The sequence below is a fragment of the Monopterus albus genome, unplaced genomic scaffold, assembly GCF_001952655.1.
Source record: "Monopterus albus unplaced genomic scaffold, M_albus_1.0 scaffold48.1, whole genome shotgun sequence".
NCBI classification, from domain to species: domain Eukaryota; kingdom Metazoa; phylum Chordata; class Actinopteri; order Synbranchiformes; family Synbranchidae; genus Monopterus; species Monopterus albus.
In genome coordinates, this window is record NW_018127928.1 from 61,547 (window position 1) to 79,279 (window position 17,733).

Here is a 17,733-nt window from a genome sequence, read left to right on the forward strand (position 1 = left end):
TAATAATAATAAAGGTGTCAAAAGAGGCCGGATCTCAATGAAACTTTAAACACAAAAATCACTGGTCCAGAAATTCAATAACCTATGTTATTAACTGTTGAATTTTTACACAATTAAAACTATGAAATTGTTCTGAAGATGTTTTGTTTGTATAAAAACTAAACAATCCTGAGGAAAAACATTTGGTTGTGCTGTAGGAAGGGAAGCTCCTTCTATACAAGTTTATTATGCAACTACTATATCTTGAAACAATTTCTACTTTCTAATTCTCCTCTCTTTTACCCAAGTAAACAACTCAAGCTTGGGTGTATGACGCTACACAAAACATGCACAAAAACCAGCAGTGGGCTTTGTTTTCTGCCAAATTACATCTCTTCCAGACTTAACTTCACTGGGCAACATTGATCAAAACCCATTTCTTTTTGGGATGCTTTCACTTCAACTGGACTTTGACTCTCATGAATCAGAGATGAATAATCAGTGGTAACAGTAGTGTGTCCTTTACTGACCATGCATGTGCACTGATTTGTGGCATGTGTCATAAATTGAACATCCAACTTTAACAGATCATGTCTTGGTTGGTTAATGATTTTTTGCACCAATCTGTACATACACAATGAGACCACATTCATACTACCAAAATGGACCTTTTTAATTCTACACAAGGAGTTTTGCTCAGAAGACTGAAGATGAGTGCTCAGGCAAACAAAAAACATACAAACCAAAAAAGTGTGTGTGCACAGACATGTTTATTAATCTGATGCTGTACTTACATTGGATCTGCTCATGTACCACCAGGGCAAAGTGGTCAGTCTCCAGAATGCAGGATAACTGTCCTAAGGTATCAGTCAGACGGATCTGAAGGTGAAAGGGAGAGAAGGTTGAGAGAGAAAGAAGGATAAAAAGTCAGTCAATTCAACAATCAATGTATTAAGTTATCAAAGTAACACTTGCACAAGGGATGCATTATTTATTAGGTAAGCTTTAAATGTGAAACAAATTTGTAACAAAGTAAATATTTATATTGTCAGGAGATAGAAATCTTTTCATAAGTAAAGTGATGACTTCAGTCTTAAAGTACTGAAGGCCAGTTCTTCATCTGGGGTCAGATGGACTCACTCACGATGCCATAAAACTTGAGAACACATTCTTAACTTTTGTACCAGCTCCAGTAAACAAATCACAGCTGAACCTGGTCTTGTTTCACAACATGACTTGCTAAAATCTCTCTAGTCCAGCTGGTTTCCAGCCTTTTCACCTAGAGCTCCACCACTGAACTGGTTTGCCTCATTGGAATTAACTTAACAAATTCAACCTGTGGCCTATAAATGATTAAAATTACATTAATTCATTATTAAAATGTAATATTTCTTAAAATGCTAGATTCACACAGAAATGTCTTAGCTAATGTCTGACCTGTTTGAATTGCTTGTAGAGCACTTTGCTAACTGGGTCTGATAGCTGGATCTTCCCTGCCAGAATAGAGGACAGCATGTTTCCCAGAGTCACCATGCCCAGGATTAACCTGCACACAAGTACAGAGATTAAAGTTGTAGCCGTGCAAAGCGTTGAGTTGTACTTCAATGCAGAAACTATTTAAACATTATCAAGATGGATTATTTTAAACTCAGACACGCAGTATTTCACATTAAAAAGTTCATCTTTTCCATGGCATGAGACCCACCCAGTCTCGTCCACCACAGGCGCCTGATCAAAGCCCTTCTCTTTGAGGATCTTAATGGTCTGCTGACAGGTGATGGTTGGCAGGACGGTGAAGGGGGCTGACAGGTTCAGACCCTGCAACTTCAGGTTCCACCACCTGGTGGACAGAGGGACATGAGAGGGTTTTTATATGACCACAAACAGAGAAGGGTTGCAGAAGAAGAGAATAAACCCTTTCGTTACCATGGTTTCTTCACCATGAGGTCCTCCTCTGTGATGAAGCCCTTCTGGACCATCCACTTGTCACTCAGGAACTTGGACCTTGAGAGTGAGAAATACAAATTTCCCTGTGTATTTACTGTAAACAACAAATATACTTATATTTGCCATCATCCGAGGCCCAAGGCAGCCTAGAGTGACCTCAAACATTGTACTGTCTGTATTCTGGTGCCATCTAGTCTGACTGATTTAACATTGTTCTACCATTTATTTATTTTCTGAGATGCTCGGATCCATAAAACCTGTCACAGTGATGAGACCACATGGGAGAACAAAAAAAAACCAAACAAAACATTTAAATCACTCAAAATGGTAATAAGTCTCTATAGTGAAAAATCCAATCAAACTCCATTTGAACCTGAAGTTCAGAATGTCTGTGGTCTGAGGTGGGGATTCTCACATGTAGTTGCGGATGGAGTCGGGCAGGATGACCACACAGCGCTGGCCCTCCTTAAGGTCTTGGGCAGCGTGCATGGCTGCAGCCATGGCCGACCCAGAACTTCCTCCTGTTAAAGAAAAGAGCAATAAGCAACTGGCTTTCTCTCACACAATGAGACACAACTATGCAAATTCACCCAGACACACCCCGTGTGCGTGTTAGCAGGAACCTGAGCACCTACCACACAGCAGGCCTTCTTCTCTGATTAGCATACGAGACATCTTTAAGGACTCCTCATCATTAGATTTGTGCCAGGTATCAATTACCTAAAAAATATTAATACATTAAATATTAATTTAAATGAAAACAATAAAATATCAATAAAAACAGCACTGAAAAAAGCCTCTGGAGCTCACTGATCTGTCGAGCACGGTGGGGATGAAGTCATAACCGATGCCCTCCACCTCATACTGAGTCTTATCGGTCTTGTTAAGCTCCTCTGGCACAGCCAGGATGGAGCCTTCTGGGTCAACGCCAACAATCTGCACAGTGCACATACCCCTCAGACAGTTAATTCATTTCCTTTCAGTCATGACTGCTTTCAGACTCAGAAACCTAATCTTAGAGGACAGAGATTTATCCCAGCTGACTTCTGGACAAAGACAACTTACTTTGATGTTGGGGCATCTTTCCTTTAGTTTGCGGGCAACGCCAGTGATGGTGCCCCCTGTGCCTGCTCCCGCAACTAGCATGTCCAGTTTACCTGTTAGGAAGGGATGGGTTATGAAAGATGGAAAATTTAGGTTCACTCTATTAATCAAAACATACTTGGAGAGAGGCAGCAAAACCTGAGCATTACATTAAGGTAAATACAGAAGACATAAGCAACACTTCATGAGTACAAGTCAGAGATGTCTGTACCGTCACACTGCTCCAGGATCTCTTCAGCTGTGGCATCATAGTGAGCCAGGGGATTGCTAGGGTTGCGATATTGATCCAGGATGTGCGAGTCTGGGATCTCATTTTTGAGGCGCCAGGCCACGCCCACATGGGACTCTGGCGAATCAAAACGAGCACTTGTGGGTGTGCGAACAATCTCAGCTCCAAGAGCTCTTAAGACATCCACCTGCAAAGACAAAATTGACTGTTTGACATCTTGTTGCAAATTCTGGCTGTTAAACTGTAACATAATATTTTTGGTCAGTCAGACCAGCTAAAGTATAGGTATATTTTGGAAGTGAACTATCCTGGGATTTTAGCAGGGACCAAGATATGTATCTCTGATATTACACATACCCAATGTGCTGCCAGACAGGCAATAGGTAGCTCCAGATGTGCAACATCATCTACCAAGAACCTGCACAATATGTGTGCCTGATTCCTTTACATTAAAAGGACTTAAAAGTTTTTTAAAAAGTCAGGCTAAGAGATTAATCCAGTGTCAGATCAAATCAGATGCTGCTTGCCATCATTCACCTCTCATTCAGGGAATTTCTAGTCTGCAGTTAAAAGAAGTGGTTAGGACATGATGAACTATTTAAAAAAAAAAACAGTCTAAGTGTGCCCCTGGTATGACAGCACTACTGCTATGGACCGCAAGCGCCTGCAGAGAGTGGTAAAGACTGCGGAGAAGATCACCATGACCCCACTGCCGTCCTGCACAGCTTCTACCACCGCAGAGTCCACAGGAAAACTGCCACCATCCTCAAAAACCCCACCCACCCCCAGCACAGACTATTTATACCCCCACCCTCCGGTCAGAGGCTCAGAAGTGTGAAATGCAGGACCTCTAGACCAGGGGTGGCCAATTCCAGTCCTCAAGGGCCGCTGTCCTGTTTGTTTTCCAACTATCCCTGCCTGACCTGCTGCTGATTACCTGGCTCAGGTGTGTTCAGCTAGTCAGAAGCTGGAAGATACCATCTTAGGTGAAAGTGGAGCGAGGAAAGATAAAGTGAATTGGTATCTTCCTGCTCTAGACTGAAAAACTCTTTCTTTCCCTCTGCCATCAGACTCCTAAACAGCTGACTCAGGGTCTACCTCATGTAATTCCATCTGTACTGTTTACATACTCAGTTTGCACATGCATAATTGCACACTCACTGCTGAGTATTTCCACTCCACGGTTCCCACGTAGCATATATTCTATCTGCATTATATTGTGTTCTTGTTGTATTTTTATTTGCGCCCTTCACTTGCTGCTTTAAAGTGCCTTAGATTTTGTGTTACCTACTTATTGTCTTTATATTTCACTTGTATTGTTTGGCAGAGTAAGAATTTCCTTGTACAGGGAAACACGTTTCCTCACTGTGCATATGACAAACAATGTGACCTCTGATCTTAGAACAAAGTGATAGTTTCACTATGACAGAGAACCCACCTTCTCCATGCTCATTTTCTCGGGCATGACTATAATGCAGCGGTAGCCTTTCACGGCTGCAGCCAGGGCCAGCCCGATACCTAAAAGCAAGAAAACACATACACACATGAGTATGTTTTACAACACTGCTGCTCTACTCATTAACCCCGCTCCATGAGCACAAACAATTAGCTTGCACTTACTCACCAGTGTTTCCAGAGGTGGGCTCTATAATAGTGTCTCCAGGCTTGAGGATGCCAGCTCTCTCAGCGTCCTCCACCATGCGCAGGCTGATTCTGTCCTTCACACTGCCACCCGCATTGAAGAACTCACACTTGGCCACTACAAACATGCAACAGAAAGATAACTCAGACAGCTGAAATGATATGGATAACTCTGAAATGACTTAATTTGTTCCATTCATAATCTAAGTCAAAACAAAACACACAACATCCCACCCCTCCACTCGCATGTTTACATGGTGGCAATGAGACAAATGTAACCAACAGTCACAACTTCTGTTTGAGCTGTCAATGTGTGCTTGAGCGCTGGGAGACTCACATATTTCACATTTAAGTCCAAATGCTTTCGGGATCTTGTTGATGCGTACCATGGGAGTGTCCCCGATCCTGTAAAGGATGTTTGGGAGAATGGCTGGAGTGGTCGCTCTGGGAGGAGAGAGTGGAGAACATGTTTCAGCAAAGACATGCAGAAACACGCTGCCAGTAAATGTAACGACTCTATTGTACTTAAAATGGTTTTCTTTGCTGTCCCTATTGTGACATAATAACACTTGTGTTACTGGTTTGGGGAGTCTTTTAATGAGGTGTTTGTATGTCACCTCTCTCCAGGAGCTCCCTTAGACTGTTTTTTGATAGTTTGAACAAAAAATTTCAGGGTTCATTGGTCAAGCAAAAACTTCTAACAGCAGATAAAACCATTTCTTGTGTGCAGTGGAAACGTGAGCATCAGACTGACCTTGGAAATGTTGTGTGAGGAGAGTCAGCTTTCGAGACTCCCAGGCTCCATGTGCAGCGGCTGGGAAGATCAGGTCGGATCCATGTCCTCTCAGGAGAAGCGTTCTTTGTGCTGATCTGAATGGTTCCATTCAGCTCATCGGTGTCCCCCAGTGCGGGCAGATTGTCAACGCTGTTGAGCGGGAACGTACCCTCCTGATGTCTGGTTTCATCATTGGTGTGGTTGTTCAGATTGGCAGCATGAGGGCATCCAGGCCCCTTGACAAGGGTCTCTTTGGATGAGGGAAATGAAGGCATGGTTTACCTGGAACACACAGAATAAATAGGGGATATTTAGTATTTGTGAAAGCCTCCATGTAAGAGCATACTACATACAGTCTGTCGCCTGCTTAAAACCAAATTTGATTAAGAAAACGAAAAAGATGCCACTGTGTGAACTGAAAGGCAGAATCAAAACTTCTTTTAAACTTATAACTACATTATTATATTACCATCTAAAAGCAGGGGGGAAAGGATGCTGTCATCCCAACACAAGTAATGCTTTGTCATGCTTGACCAGGAGCTTAGGCAGTGAACTCTGCTGTCCCCGCCCATACTCAGCACTTAACATATAATATAGTCATGATGAGCAAACAGTTCATTCAAATGGATTCTGCTGTCGTCACAGCTACATGAGAAAACAAAACTGGGGTTACAGGAAACATGCCGATAACTCACTGATGACGGTTTCCTTAATATTGCATCATTCACTGCCTACAGAACAAAGAGAGATGGTAAATGGTCTGCGCTGAGTTACGGTTCCAGAATTAAGAGCAGAAGTCACACATATAACAAGATGTTAAACCTGGGTTCAGATGTTCAGTTCTTTATGGGATTGGAAACTGTATATCTGGGTTTTGAACTGCTGATCAGACATAACAAGCTATTTGATAACATCCCCTTGTAAACTGTGGTGGAAATTTCCTAAGAGCTAAATAGCCAAGTGGTTAACTGATTTATCAGAAAAATCATCTGCAGCAAGTGCAAAAGAAACACATCCAGCCCTACAGATGAAAACATAAAGCAACAACAAACAAAAAGTCTTGTTCAGCTTGTTAAACCACCTATCAGGCTTCTCCACCCTCCAGCAGCACATGAACCTTTGCTAATGCATAGTGCACAAACCCAACACAACTCCACTATGAGTTCAAAAACCATTCCTCACTGTGAAGCAAATACATCTTCTTATGCAAAAAAATCTCTGCTTAACTTTCATCACTGTAGATTTTCACAGTTAAAGTGGTAAACCATAGCTGTTAACCCCCCTCCTTTCCTGCACACATCAAATTCTTGGTATCAGATCTCTGCCACTGCTACTAAGGTTACACACTTCAACTACTGTGGTAAATGTGGGAAAGAGCAGGTAGTGTGTGATGACCTCACAGTATTCAGCAGGGCAACTCAATCCTCCTGAAAGCACACGACACCAAGCCCAAAGTGGCTGGCAGACGAAAAGCTAAACTTGCAAGAGGAACCTCTATGTCTATTTAATATGTCACAAGACTGAAGACAGAGAGTAAACATCAACTGACCCGAGTCAGACATCAACCCAATTTATGAAAAATCCCTGAAATATCAGATCTTATCATTTTCCTTTCACGTGTTCATTGCTCTCAAATGCTAATAATTACTGTGCAGCAGCACCTTATATCACCTTTATAAAAATAAAACTGGCAGGGTTTTTCAGAATTGTTTTGTCACCACCAAACCCAACCACAGGATCCTGTGCACACAGACTATAGAAAAGCACTCAGCTATAACAAAATTCTGGGCCATATGTGAACAGCAGGAACGCCGGTCACAAACTGCAGGGACCTGAAAATCCACCATGAACATGATGAGGAAGCCAAATAACGATGGCCATTTAACTTGCATGCAAGTCACCACGACAGGAAAAGTATCTAATGATTAATCCAAGAGACAACAGATCTTGAACAATCTATCGCTTAGTTCAGTAAAAGCAACCATTTGTATGATCGCTAAACACTTTAAAAAGATGTTCACGTAAATATGAGAATTTGCTGATTTTATCTTGATTTATTATAAATTCCCAATTTTAGCCTCTTAACCAGACAAAAAAAAGACATTTGATGATATTACTTTATGCTCTAGGGTGAGAGATTTTCACCGTTTACCGATGTTGTAGTGACCAACCAATTAACTAACGGAAAGAAATATGGATTAGAAATCAATTTTAGTTGCCTCAAATTGTTGATTATTACCACAACGTCCTAAAATAAAATGCAGCTAAATAAAAAACAATCACTGAGCATTGACTTAGTGAATGGCAAAAAACATTATATAGTTAGGTCTATCTAAATGACGGTGACAATTAACGGAAAATTATTTATTGTAAGACCATAAGACAAAACAAATCAGCTAGCTAATATCCAATAGGTACTCAGTTGAACTACGCAGTTAAAACGTTGCGTCAGACCAGCGTGTATAACGCTTTCGGGTGCCAAATGCCAAATGCCGAGTGTTTCAATATAACATTTTTTTTTTTCAAATTAACGTTCCTCTGCTCCTCTATTCCCACTCACCTGGTGATTTAAATGCCCACAGAAATGTATGAAAACTCAGAGAGGACTCCAACGATATGGCTGAGTGAGGGACGATTCCCAACAAAGACTTAGGTTATAGCGACCGCAGGAAGAACCAAATGGGGAGGATGTGGGCAAAGCTTGAAGACGCCCTCTGATTGGTTACGTCGGGGGCATGCGTCTGATGCCCTCCACCAATCAGAACAGGGAATCCCCATTTCTGGTTGTGTTTACCTTCTATTGACCAGACACGGGGTACAGCGAGATTGGTGCATGAGACGTTCCGCTTGTTCCCGAAAGGTTGATAACGTTTTAAATAGTTATGTAGTTTAAATATAGTTTGGATGTTATTGTTGAATGAGTTATGGATTTTTTCCATACCTTTAGTATTTTCTACAACATAACCACGCATTTTATGTGTAAAGAATCAATTAAGGTGGAGTACCAACATCTTTTGTCTTGGGCAGGTTTTATTGTTTTTACTGCTTATTTTGTTCTTACTTATCCAGTGACTATTTATGCAAGGTTAAATCACATTTACCTTCCGGTCTGTGTCGTATTCTGTACGTGTGCAATTAGCACTGCTATGTAATGCGCTTGTCCCTACATTGTTTTTGTTGATAAATTAGACACCTAAAACCTGGGCTAACGTGCTGTACTTTTACGAGTACACCAGGGGGCTGTGACAAAGTACATGTTAAGTACTTGTAGAGGCGGCTTACGCGTGCCGTTGGTACTGTATATATTCATTCCACTTCGAAGGGCTCGTCTTACGTTTTAATAGACTTTATTGAGTTACATACGAAAAAATATATATAGTACAACACAGGACACGGTAAGAAACCGTGTGCCTCTACTGCTACATACAAAAACTAGCCACCTTCTGCCTTTTCCGCTACAAACCCCGGGGCTTCACCCCCCTTTACCCCGCCCTCTATCGCATAGAACCATTCAACATAGATGCACACAAACTAGATGCATCTCAATTAGAGCGCACCGAACTATCTTTAAGAAACTAAATGATATAACCTGCAGCTTAGCTCGTACAGTACTGTTATTTGAGTTAACTATTTTATTACAGCAGCAGTTCCAGACTAATCTTTCCAACAGTATACAACAGTTAAAATTAGCTCTCTTGACCATCATAATAAAACGTATACAGTAATCTATTGATAGCCATTGTCAGTGCAGGAGCCATCCTGCTCCTTAATTAATATTTTTTTTTAGCTTTTTATATTTCCAGTACAATTTGCTGATACTTACATATGAATACAAATATAATAAGAAAGTCACTTTCGGCTTTTCCCGTTTTAGGGGTCGCCACAGCGAACGGTCACACTGAGACTCGAATGTTGACATTTGGCACGTGCTTTACGCCGGATACCCTTCCTGACGCAACCCTGATTCGAACCCGGGGCTCAGTGGCGAGAGCGCTGCGCCTTATTAAACACTAGCCTACCAGGGACGGCAACTGTGAATATAAATATATTTCTGGTTTTAACATAGCAATTTTAAGCAAATTAGTCAAGAAATGCTGATATTGTCACTTCCACCTAAGAAAAAACTGTGGGCATTTGGGAAATTTGCTGAGTAAGCTTTGTGTAACATTGCATCATTTACTACTACAGAAATGTGTAACAAGAAAAATTACATTTCACTAGGCAAGATGTTTAAAAGGTATGAATCAAGATCAGAGCTATATTAAAACCTACACCTGAGAGTGAGAACTAGACCACAAAAGAGCTTTAAGTTGGGTTCACTGACCATTTGAAAAATAATAGGCACCTATGTTTGGTAGCAAATGACATCAGCATAATAGAGTAGCTGATGCAACCATGTAAAATATTTCAAACAGGCATATTCACCCTAATAGATCTGAAGTTAGGTATGCTTAAACATTAGATATGAACCTGCTTCACAAATTTATACACCACTTAGAAACTAAGAACATATTAAAAATTTCCTATAATTCAGATCTGCACAACCTCAAGTAACCACGTTTGTTTGCATTTCTCCATACCTGCATAGAAACAACATCAAGCTCATCAAGTTCCGTGGCAAATCAAAGAGGCATGACATGAAAAAATAAACTGTTCATTTAAGCAGGCAGTGCCAGTGCAGAGTTACAAATCTGTTTTATTGAGAAAGCAACACAAGCTCGTCTTAAAAAAAGCGAATAAAAGAAAAACACTTTCAACAATTCACCAAAAAGGAAATAACTGTCATCACTGCTGGGGTCGTGGGGGAGGGATTTAGTAGGACACTGGTTCAGTCTTGGCCTCCTTCAGAATCTTCCAGAACGTTCTCGATCCCTCGACCTCCGCCTCTCGCGGTCTCGTCGTCGATCCCTGGAGCGGGAGCGCCGCTCTCTGGAACGCGAGCGAGAGCGGTGCCTTGTGGGAGACAAGACTGATTTACAAACTATTTGATCCTCAAATACCACTTGTTCACTTCCCAGATTTCTGTACCTTTTCCTGCGGCGGCCATACAACTCCCTTCGAAGTTCCCGAGATATGGGTTTCAGGTGCATGAAGTTACAGAAGCCTCCTCGAGTGCACTCTCTGCAGGAAAACAAACAAAGACTTAAAACTCCATGGCCTTTTATTTGGTAGTGTCACTAGGGAAAAGTCATCTTAGACATGAGGCGTGTGCCAGGATGCGAGGCAGAACATCTGATCGTCATATCACTGGCAGAGAAAACATGCCCTGATCCAATAGAACTGAGGGACTCGCATTTTCCTTCCACCGTGCAAGGACAAAGTTAGTCTTTGCATTTAAAAGAAAGTATGGTAAAGCACACAATGACTACATTACTGGCATGGTTTCAGAGCCATGCTGAAGGACACCTGCAAGCTTATCACAGTCAACAGTGAAGGCTGATCTAGCTGCTGACACAGCCTTGTAGCTACTACTATTAATTATACTACTTTACTTGCCAGGAATTCTCAGGGAAAAGCACAAGCCAGTTACCCCACATTCATCCCACTGTGTACACTTTGTACCATGTTTTATGCTCTATGACCTTATGTCAGCTGTTAATGTGCGTCTGAGGTGCATATTCCCAAATAGATTTCAATTAAATAAGTGCAAACCTGGAGTTTATTCCAAGAAGTGGATTTGGTCCACAGGAGCCTTGTGCTGCATTTCAAATATCGGAAACTAATAAGCGGTACACCCTGTACTTCCCTTAACCATCAATCATCAAGCACAACCTCCAGGGTTGACACAGGCCGCTCTGCTTTGTTTTTCCACTGCATTTTCTCAGCAGGGAGGGACTGTTCCCCTCTAACACACGCGGTCAGCTGTGTGTTTACACAGTTTGTAATGCTAATGCTTCAGGTGTAAAGATGCAGACATTTAACCAATCACCAGCAAATGCTATGTGTGCACACACCCTCTCCCCCTTGTGGTCCCAGTGTTTGATTTTAGTACTACTGCCCAAGGAGTGTTGAAATTTAGGTCCTAGAAGGCACCTCCAAAGTGGGTTGAGTGTACCGGAAGCAAACACAAAAACCATGATGAGTGTTTTTCAGCACTGTAAAGTTGGACTTGGGACAATGTATTGTTAGTCTATAATGGGAGAAACAAAATGTAAAATTACAAGAAAAAAGGGGGAATATATTAACAGTAATTGAGAAGAAGGAGAGTGGTTGCTAAGTAACACTGATAGGAAGGAGGGGCGACTACCCGAGTACGGTTTCCGGGTTAGACGGAGAGAAAAATGTATGTGCAGCGTAGGTGATCTGACTGTAGATGCAGACGTAAGGAGAGGTGCGTGCTGAAGTTCAGTTGAAACTGTGGAAATGTTTGTTTAGGTTCAGTTGGAATAAGGAGGGGATACTTCATCAGTGTGGCTAATCATAGGGATGCCACGGGTATGTAAACTGATCTTATGTAAAACAGAAAGTGTTTTATTGCTGTGTTCAGTATGGTATGCTAATTAGCTATGCAGTTCTGTCGTCTTATGCAAAGTAACGATGTTCCTACTTTGTGTTATGTAAGTTAGCCATGTGGAGTCATTTGTACGTGACGCTGTATTTCTCTTAAATTTAAGTTAAACCTGCTATTTGTACGTGACGCTCTTAAATTTCTCTTAAATTTAAGTTAAACCTGCAACATCAATGTGGGATTAAAGAGCCCATAATGTTGGTAGCAATAATATAATGTTACATTGCATTTTTCTTCCTCACTTTCCTTTTTGTAAGGTTATCAACCTGTTTTGATTCTGCTTCGTGCTACTGAGGAAAGCTTCAATAAAAAAGACAAAAGTAGAAGAAACGGAGTTATTCCTTCATCCCCTGTGGTAAGTTTGGGAAATGTTTGAAGTAAAAACCCTGGAAAACTTGTCAAGCACAACACATTTCAGTAGGTTCCTATAGTGGAAAAACCCTATAGACAACAGCTCTCCACTGCAGGATATGTTCTGGAGCAAATTTAGACTCCTATTTCAACAGGCCTGTTTCCAGTGCTCCTTCAGGTCACCGGGTGGTACTCACCCCATTTCATACTGGCGGCAGCAAGCTTCCCTGAAGTCAGTGACCGGGGAGAGCTCTGCGTGGATAGGTTGACCATTGAACCAGCGGTTGTTCAGGTCCATGACGGCTTTCTCTGCATCCTCTTCATGGCGAAACTATGTACAGTAGTTACACATACTTATACACAACTTTAGATAACAAGAGTTATAACTTATTGGACTTAATGCTTCTACGCAGAAACCTAAATATTGTCAAATGATCTAAACAACAGCAAAAGTGACCATAAAAAAAAAAAAAATCAATCACCAACCTTAACGTAGACATTACCGACCAGGTGGTCGCCCAAGTTATCACACACGTTCATCTCCTCTACCTCACCATACTTCTCTTCCATCTCAGTGAACACCTCCTGTGTTTAACAAAAGAGAGGAAATAGCCATTACACTCACTTATCTTTTATCTTTAATGTTAATGTTAAAATTAGTACCTGGTAACAAGGAAACCGGTTAGTCCAGTTAACCTCCTCAGTTTACCAATTTCCTGGGGGAAAACTGTAGAGATATTTTTTTTTTTCAAATAAAATAACCCTGTGTAACAGGCTCACACTACTCAAACATGTACTAGTGAGACTGTAGAGGTATTACTGAGAGTTTAGCTAAAACATTCCTTTATGGTGAAGAGGTTTAATGAGTGCTGCAGGTTAGTGGTCATGCTTAGATGTGAATCGATTACTGACAGTCTGCCTGACTATCCTTTCATTTTCAAAGCAGCTGGGCAATGTTAGCAAACCTCTACCACCTCTTTAAACATGTAGGGGTTCACATTTTCATCAGCCGATTATCTAGAATGATCTCAATCACATAAACAAGGTCAAAGATAGGTACAGTGAACAAAGAAGACTGCATTTTTAAACTTTCAAATACTGCCCCAACCCACTAATTTTTCATGAGAGACAGCAATTAAAGCTGGTGCAAATAAATACAGGCTTTTAAACCAATGCATGACTCTTAGCTGGATGCATGTTGGCAATGTAATGTTGCACCTTTTGGGAGCAACGTGTTACAAAAGGCAGACAACACAGCTGTGATGCCGCATCACGCAATATGTAGAATAAAGACAAGTAACAAATACAAAAGGTTACTCGCCTCAAAGAACTCATCATAGTGCTCCTGCATTTCCACATCACTGATGGCACCTGTAAAGTGTTAGCAAGCCACAGTCAAGGCAAAGCATGATGGGCGGGGGAGAAAAGTCTTCACAAGGACAGAGACTAAACTAACTAGCAACACAGCATGGTGCTTCTTGCTATAATAGTTAAACTCTAATAAACATTACCTGTAGACAGATTAAAAGGGTATGATTTGTTATACTGGCTATTTAACCTATGTCACTGAAGCAAGTACAAACTAGAACTGATCCCTCTTAGTCTTGAATTCTACTTTAAAATGACATTTTCCAATGTTTTACCTTATTTCTGAAAGTGTTTGTGTAGCTACACTTTGTGCAGACTAGGGATGGGTACCAAAGCCTGGTACTAAATGGGCACCAGTGCTAAATTATTCAATACTACGGTCTCAATAAGCCATCAACACTGTCTGTACTGAAGAAGAAAACAGATTTCCTATTTAGTACTGCTACATAAGTTATTTTACACATTTTATCCAACCAATGCCGTTTCTGATTAATACATTTGACTATGCTGCATTTTCGTTTTTCCACAGCTCTGTCTCTCATACACAGCAGCAGCCTGCAGCGCACACACACGGTGGACTTAACTACAGTATGTGTGGTTATATTTCACTGTGGTTGATACTGACAGTGCTTATTGCAACAAGTCTTTCCCATGTAAGGGTGCAAACATGAGCAATCTGTGGAAACATCTAGCAAAGGTCCATCGCATACAGGTGGAGGAAATCACGGTTTATTGTCCTGGGATCTTATGTATGCTAGCAGCCTGGAGCATGCACACTGAATTATTGATCAAAATTAACTATTTGCCAGTAGCAGACACATGAGAAAAGTTAATTCTGTTCTTAAAATTTAATTTTCCTCTTAAAAATAAAAGGTACCCATGAGTACTGTTAAAATATCAGATTATTAAAACAAAAAAAGGTTTAAAAAAAAAAAAAGCCGAATCCTTTCACATCTTTATTTTTTGCACCAAATTATAGAGAGTAGTATCAATAAGAATATTAATAAGTATTGGTATTAATAAGCAGTATTGGTATTTTTATATATATTTATAAAATCCTAACGATACCCATCCCTAGTGCAGACAGGCCATGATTTACAATCACACAACATATTCTTAAAATGACTATTCAGTCAGTTCCTGACAGTTCATTACCTCCTGTTATTACATGAATGAAAATTTTCTAAAATGGTTACAGCAGTAGTAGAAACCTACTTTGATGAATTAGAAACAAACTGTGTACTCATTGTGAAACTGTTAAGTGTAAAATGAGGCACAGAGGAAGAGTTATTTATAGTTTTTAAGTCTGTTTCACAGCAACATGATCAATCTGAAACTGAAGCTGTTCTGGGCATTTTATTGACTTAGGCAGTTTGAGTGAGGCCAGGAAAACATGCAAACAGCATGAGGCCAGTTATTCTAATTCCACAAAATGATATGATGCACTAGACATCTCTGGATGACAGATTCGTACACTGAGCCAAATTTATGTGGGGAGGTGTGATACAATAAATGAAGTACAGTCAGTGCTGGAGGGTCCTGCAGATGAAGGGAAAACTTACAGTGTAAACCATGAGCAGACTGGGCAGAGATTTGAAGGTTATGAAGGGAAATGTTCAAGAGGGAAATGGTCTGAAATACAAAACGTAAACTTCTGTGATATAAATCCAACCAACATAAAGAGCTGGGGAGGGAAAAATGTGATTAGATGATTTTGTGCCACCGTTTGTTATGCAAGCTTGTTGGCAAGCTTTTGCTAACTAGGTTTTGGACAAAGTTGCATTCAGGAGGGTCTCGCTTACTGGTGGTGAAGCTCAGTAACTACTGTAAAACCACTGTACATGTTTGTTCACAGTTTAAAATAAAGATTTTCTCCTTTAGCTCGACTTCTATTTCTTACTTTTGCATGTTACAGGTTATTGGCAGAAAATAGGCATCAAGTGTGTAAACTCAGCTTTTCATTTTATGTCCGAGACTATAGATTTTGCTTGAATACATAGAGATTAAGCTATTGACTGAAGGTTTTATTTTAGAGTAGAAACTTAAAAATCAATCACAAAATGATCCAGACGTAGGACATAACTTTACAAGCTAAAAAATTTAAGACACTCACACCCAATGTGTGAAACACTGAACCTCCTTTAAAGTTGACGGGACCTTGTAAAAACAACTGTGGTGTATTAATTCAGGCTGGTATATTAAGTGTGGCATCAAGAAAGCAACCAGATTTACACACAACATCCAAGATATGAGTAATAAAACCGGACTAGTCCAATAAACACCCCACAGGTCAATGTTATATTTAACTTACAGCGAGAAGCGTCGGCCGTCTGTGCACTGTTCTGGGGATTACGGTAGATGTTCTGAATCAAGATGGTCTGCAGAGAGAAGCAATAAAAGGGTGTTTGATCAAATGGGATATTTTGATGGCTGTCTAGTTTTGTGCTATTTCTAATTACAATAATTCTGTATCTATTGTTCACAGTCATGCTCATACTTGCCAAGAGATTTGAAGGAAAGATTGTGCATGTCTGGTGAGCTTTAGTCCATCAACGTGTTAAGGTCAACTTAATCATACATGATGTCCTCCTAAAGCCAAGCCTATGTTATACTGGCTGATAAACTGACATGGTTTGTAGCATCTTTTTTTGCACCTGTTTTTATATAATTATTATTATTATTAAATTATTCATCGTAACCTCAATTGACCACACCTCACAGCCTACAAACACTGTTTAAAAAGTATTATTTCATTGAAAAAGAACAAACTGCTATTGGAGAAATTCAGAAAACTTGAGATCTACAGCAGAACTGCTGGGAACAAGAAATGGCTGAGATTTACACACAGCCCACATACAAAATTAAACTTTGTCAGGAACATTTTCTCCTATTAGATTAACAAGACATATTTGTGCCAACAGATCAACTTTATAGGTTAAAAGTGTTTATACAATGTCCATCTGTGGGAGGACAAGGATTTGTGCCTTGATCAGTCAGAATACAAAATATTTCATCAACAGTGACATGTCAATCTTACAGTACAAAGATGTTACTTTAGGAGAAAATCTTTGGTGGGATCTCACCTGGCTGAAAGTTGGTTTGTTGTGCAATCTTGAGCAGCGGTCTCCATGTCTGCAAGCTCCAATTTTAAAATAGAAAGAACAATTGACCCTGAAAAAAAGAAGGTAAAGCATAATCATACTCACAGTTTGTCATGGCTTCAATGGATTTCAAAAGGATAAGACTAGTGATGTAATATTTTTATTAACATCAAGTATGACATTAACAGCAAAGATAAAATCCAATGATCTTGCAGTCCATTTCTCAACACTATCAGAAGTCTACAGCAGAGTTTCTCTTTTTAAAAAGGTTGGTAAACTCCTAAAACGGCAGAGCACTAAGTGTTTAGAAAATGTTGAGGAAACATGAGTTAAAAGTGTATCTGTTGAGGAATATTTAAGCTGCACAGTCTCAGCACTAATGAGGGCACCAGGGTGGTTAATGTCTATGTGACTCCAGTGTTCATGTGACTCACATGTCATCCAGTGCAACAGAAGGTCAAGGTCAAAGTGTTTATTTGTCATATGCACAGTTAGGATACATGTTTCCCTGTACAATGCAATTCTTACTCTGCATTTCACACTTCTGAGCCTCCGACCGAAGGGTAGGGGTATAAACAGCCCATGCTGGGGGTGGGTGGGGTCCTTGAGGATGGAGGCAGCCTTCCTACACACCCTGCAGTGGTAAATGCTCTGCAGAGAGGGCAGTGGAGTCCTGGTGATCTTCTCTGCAGTCTTTACCACTCTCTGCAGGCGCGGTCCATAACAGTAG

General features: G+C 40.5%; 2 protein-coding genes across 3 annotated transcripts in view; both read right to left on the reverse strand.

The window, feature by feature from the left end:
* The window catches only part of cbsa (cystathionine beta-synthase a), an 8,661-nt gene extending 291 nt beyond the window's left edge, over positions 1 to 8,370 (reverse strand). The window contains exons 1-14 of the mRNA XM_020600669.1: positions 8,236 to 8,370; positions 5,655 to 5,957; positions 5,238 to 5,344; positions 4,884 to 5,018; positions 4,698 to 4,777; positions 3,242 to 3,446; positions 2,992 to 3,083; positions 2,737 to 2,862; positions 2,562 to 2,646; positions 2,342 to 2,447; positions 1,906 to 1,983; positions 1,685 to 1,819; positions 1,417 to 1,525; positions 774 to 858 (exon numbers count right to left, since the gene is read on the reverse strand). Of these exons, the coding sequence (XP_020456325.1) occupies positions 774 to 858; positions 1,417 to 1,525; positions 1,685 to 1,819; positions 1,906 to 1,983; positions 2,342 to 2,447; positions 2,562 to 2,646; positions 2,737 to 2,862; positions 2,992 to 3,083; positions 3,242 to 3,446; positions 4,698 to 4,777; positions 4,884 to 5,018; positions 5,238 to 5,344; positions 5,655 to 5,950 (1,639 nt within the window). The 5' untranslated portion in view covers positions 5,951 to 5,957; positions 8,236 to 8,370. The remainder of the gene's footprint in view (positions 1 to 773; positions 859 to 1,416; positions 1,526 to 1,684; positions 1,820 to 1,905; positions 1,984 to 2,341; positions 2,448 to 2,561; positions 2,647 to 2,736; positions 2,863 to 2,991; positions 3,084 to 3,241; positions 3,447 to 4,697; positions 4,778 to 4,883; positions 5,019 to 5,237; positions 5,345 to 5,654; positions 5,958 to 8,235) is intronic.
* A 1,983-nt stretch (positions 8,371 to 10,353) lies between these two features.
* Positions 10,354 to 17,733, reverse strand: part of LOC109960505 (splicing factor U2AF 35 kDa subunit) — a 10,179-nt gene continuing 2,799 nt past the window's right edge. Inside the window, exons 1-8 of one of the 2 annotated variants that reach the window (XM_020600665.1) lie at positions 16,986 to 17,010; positions 16,214 to 16,280; positions 15,465 to 15,534; positions 13,856 to 13,905; positions 13,021 to 13,119; positions 12,732 to 12,865; positions 10,704 to 10,796; positions 10,354 to 10,628 (exon numbers count right to left, since the gene is read on the reverse strand). In XM_020600665.1, the coding sequence (XP_020456321.1) occupies positions 10,520 to 10,628; positions 10,704 to 10,796; positions 12,732 to 12,865; positions 13,021 to 13,119; positions 13,856 to 13,885 (465 nt within the window). In that variant the 5' untranslated portion in view covers positions 13,886 to 13,905; positions 15,465 to 15,534; positions 16,214 to 16,280; positions 16,986 to 17,010 and the 3' untranslated portion in view covers positions 10,354 to 10,519. Of the gene's footprint in view, positions 10,629 to 10,703; positions 10,797 to 12,731; positions 12,866 to 13,020; positions 13,120 to 13,855; positions 13,906 to 15,464; positions 15,535 to 16,213; positions 16,281 to 16,985; positions 17,074 to 17,733 lie in introns of those variants that run through there. The other variant, XM_020600664.1, reaches the window with a different exon arrangement.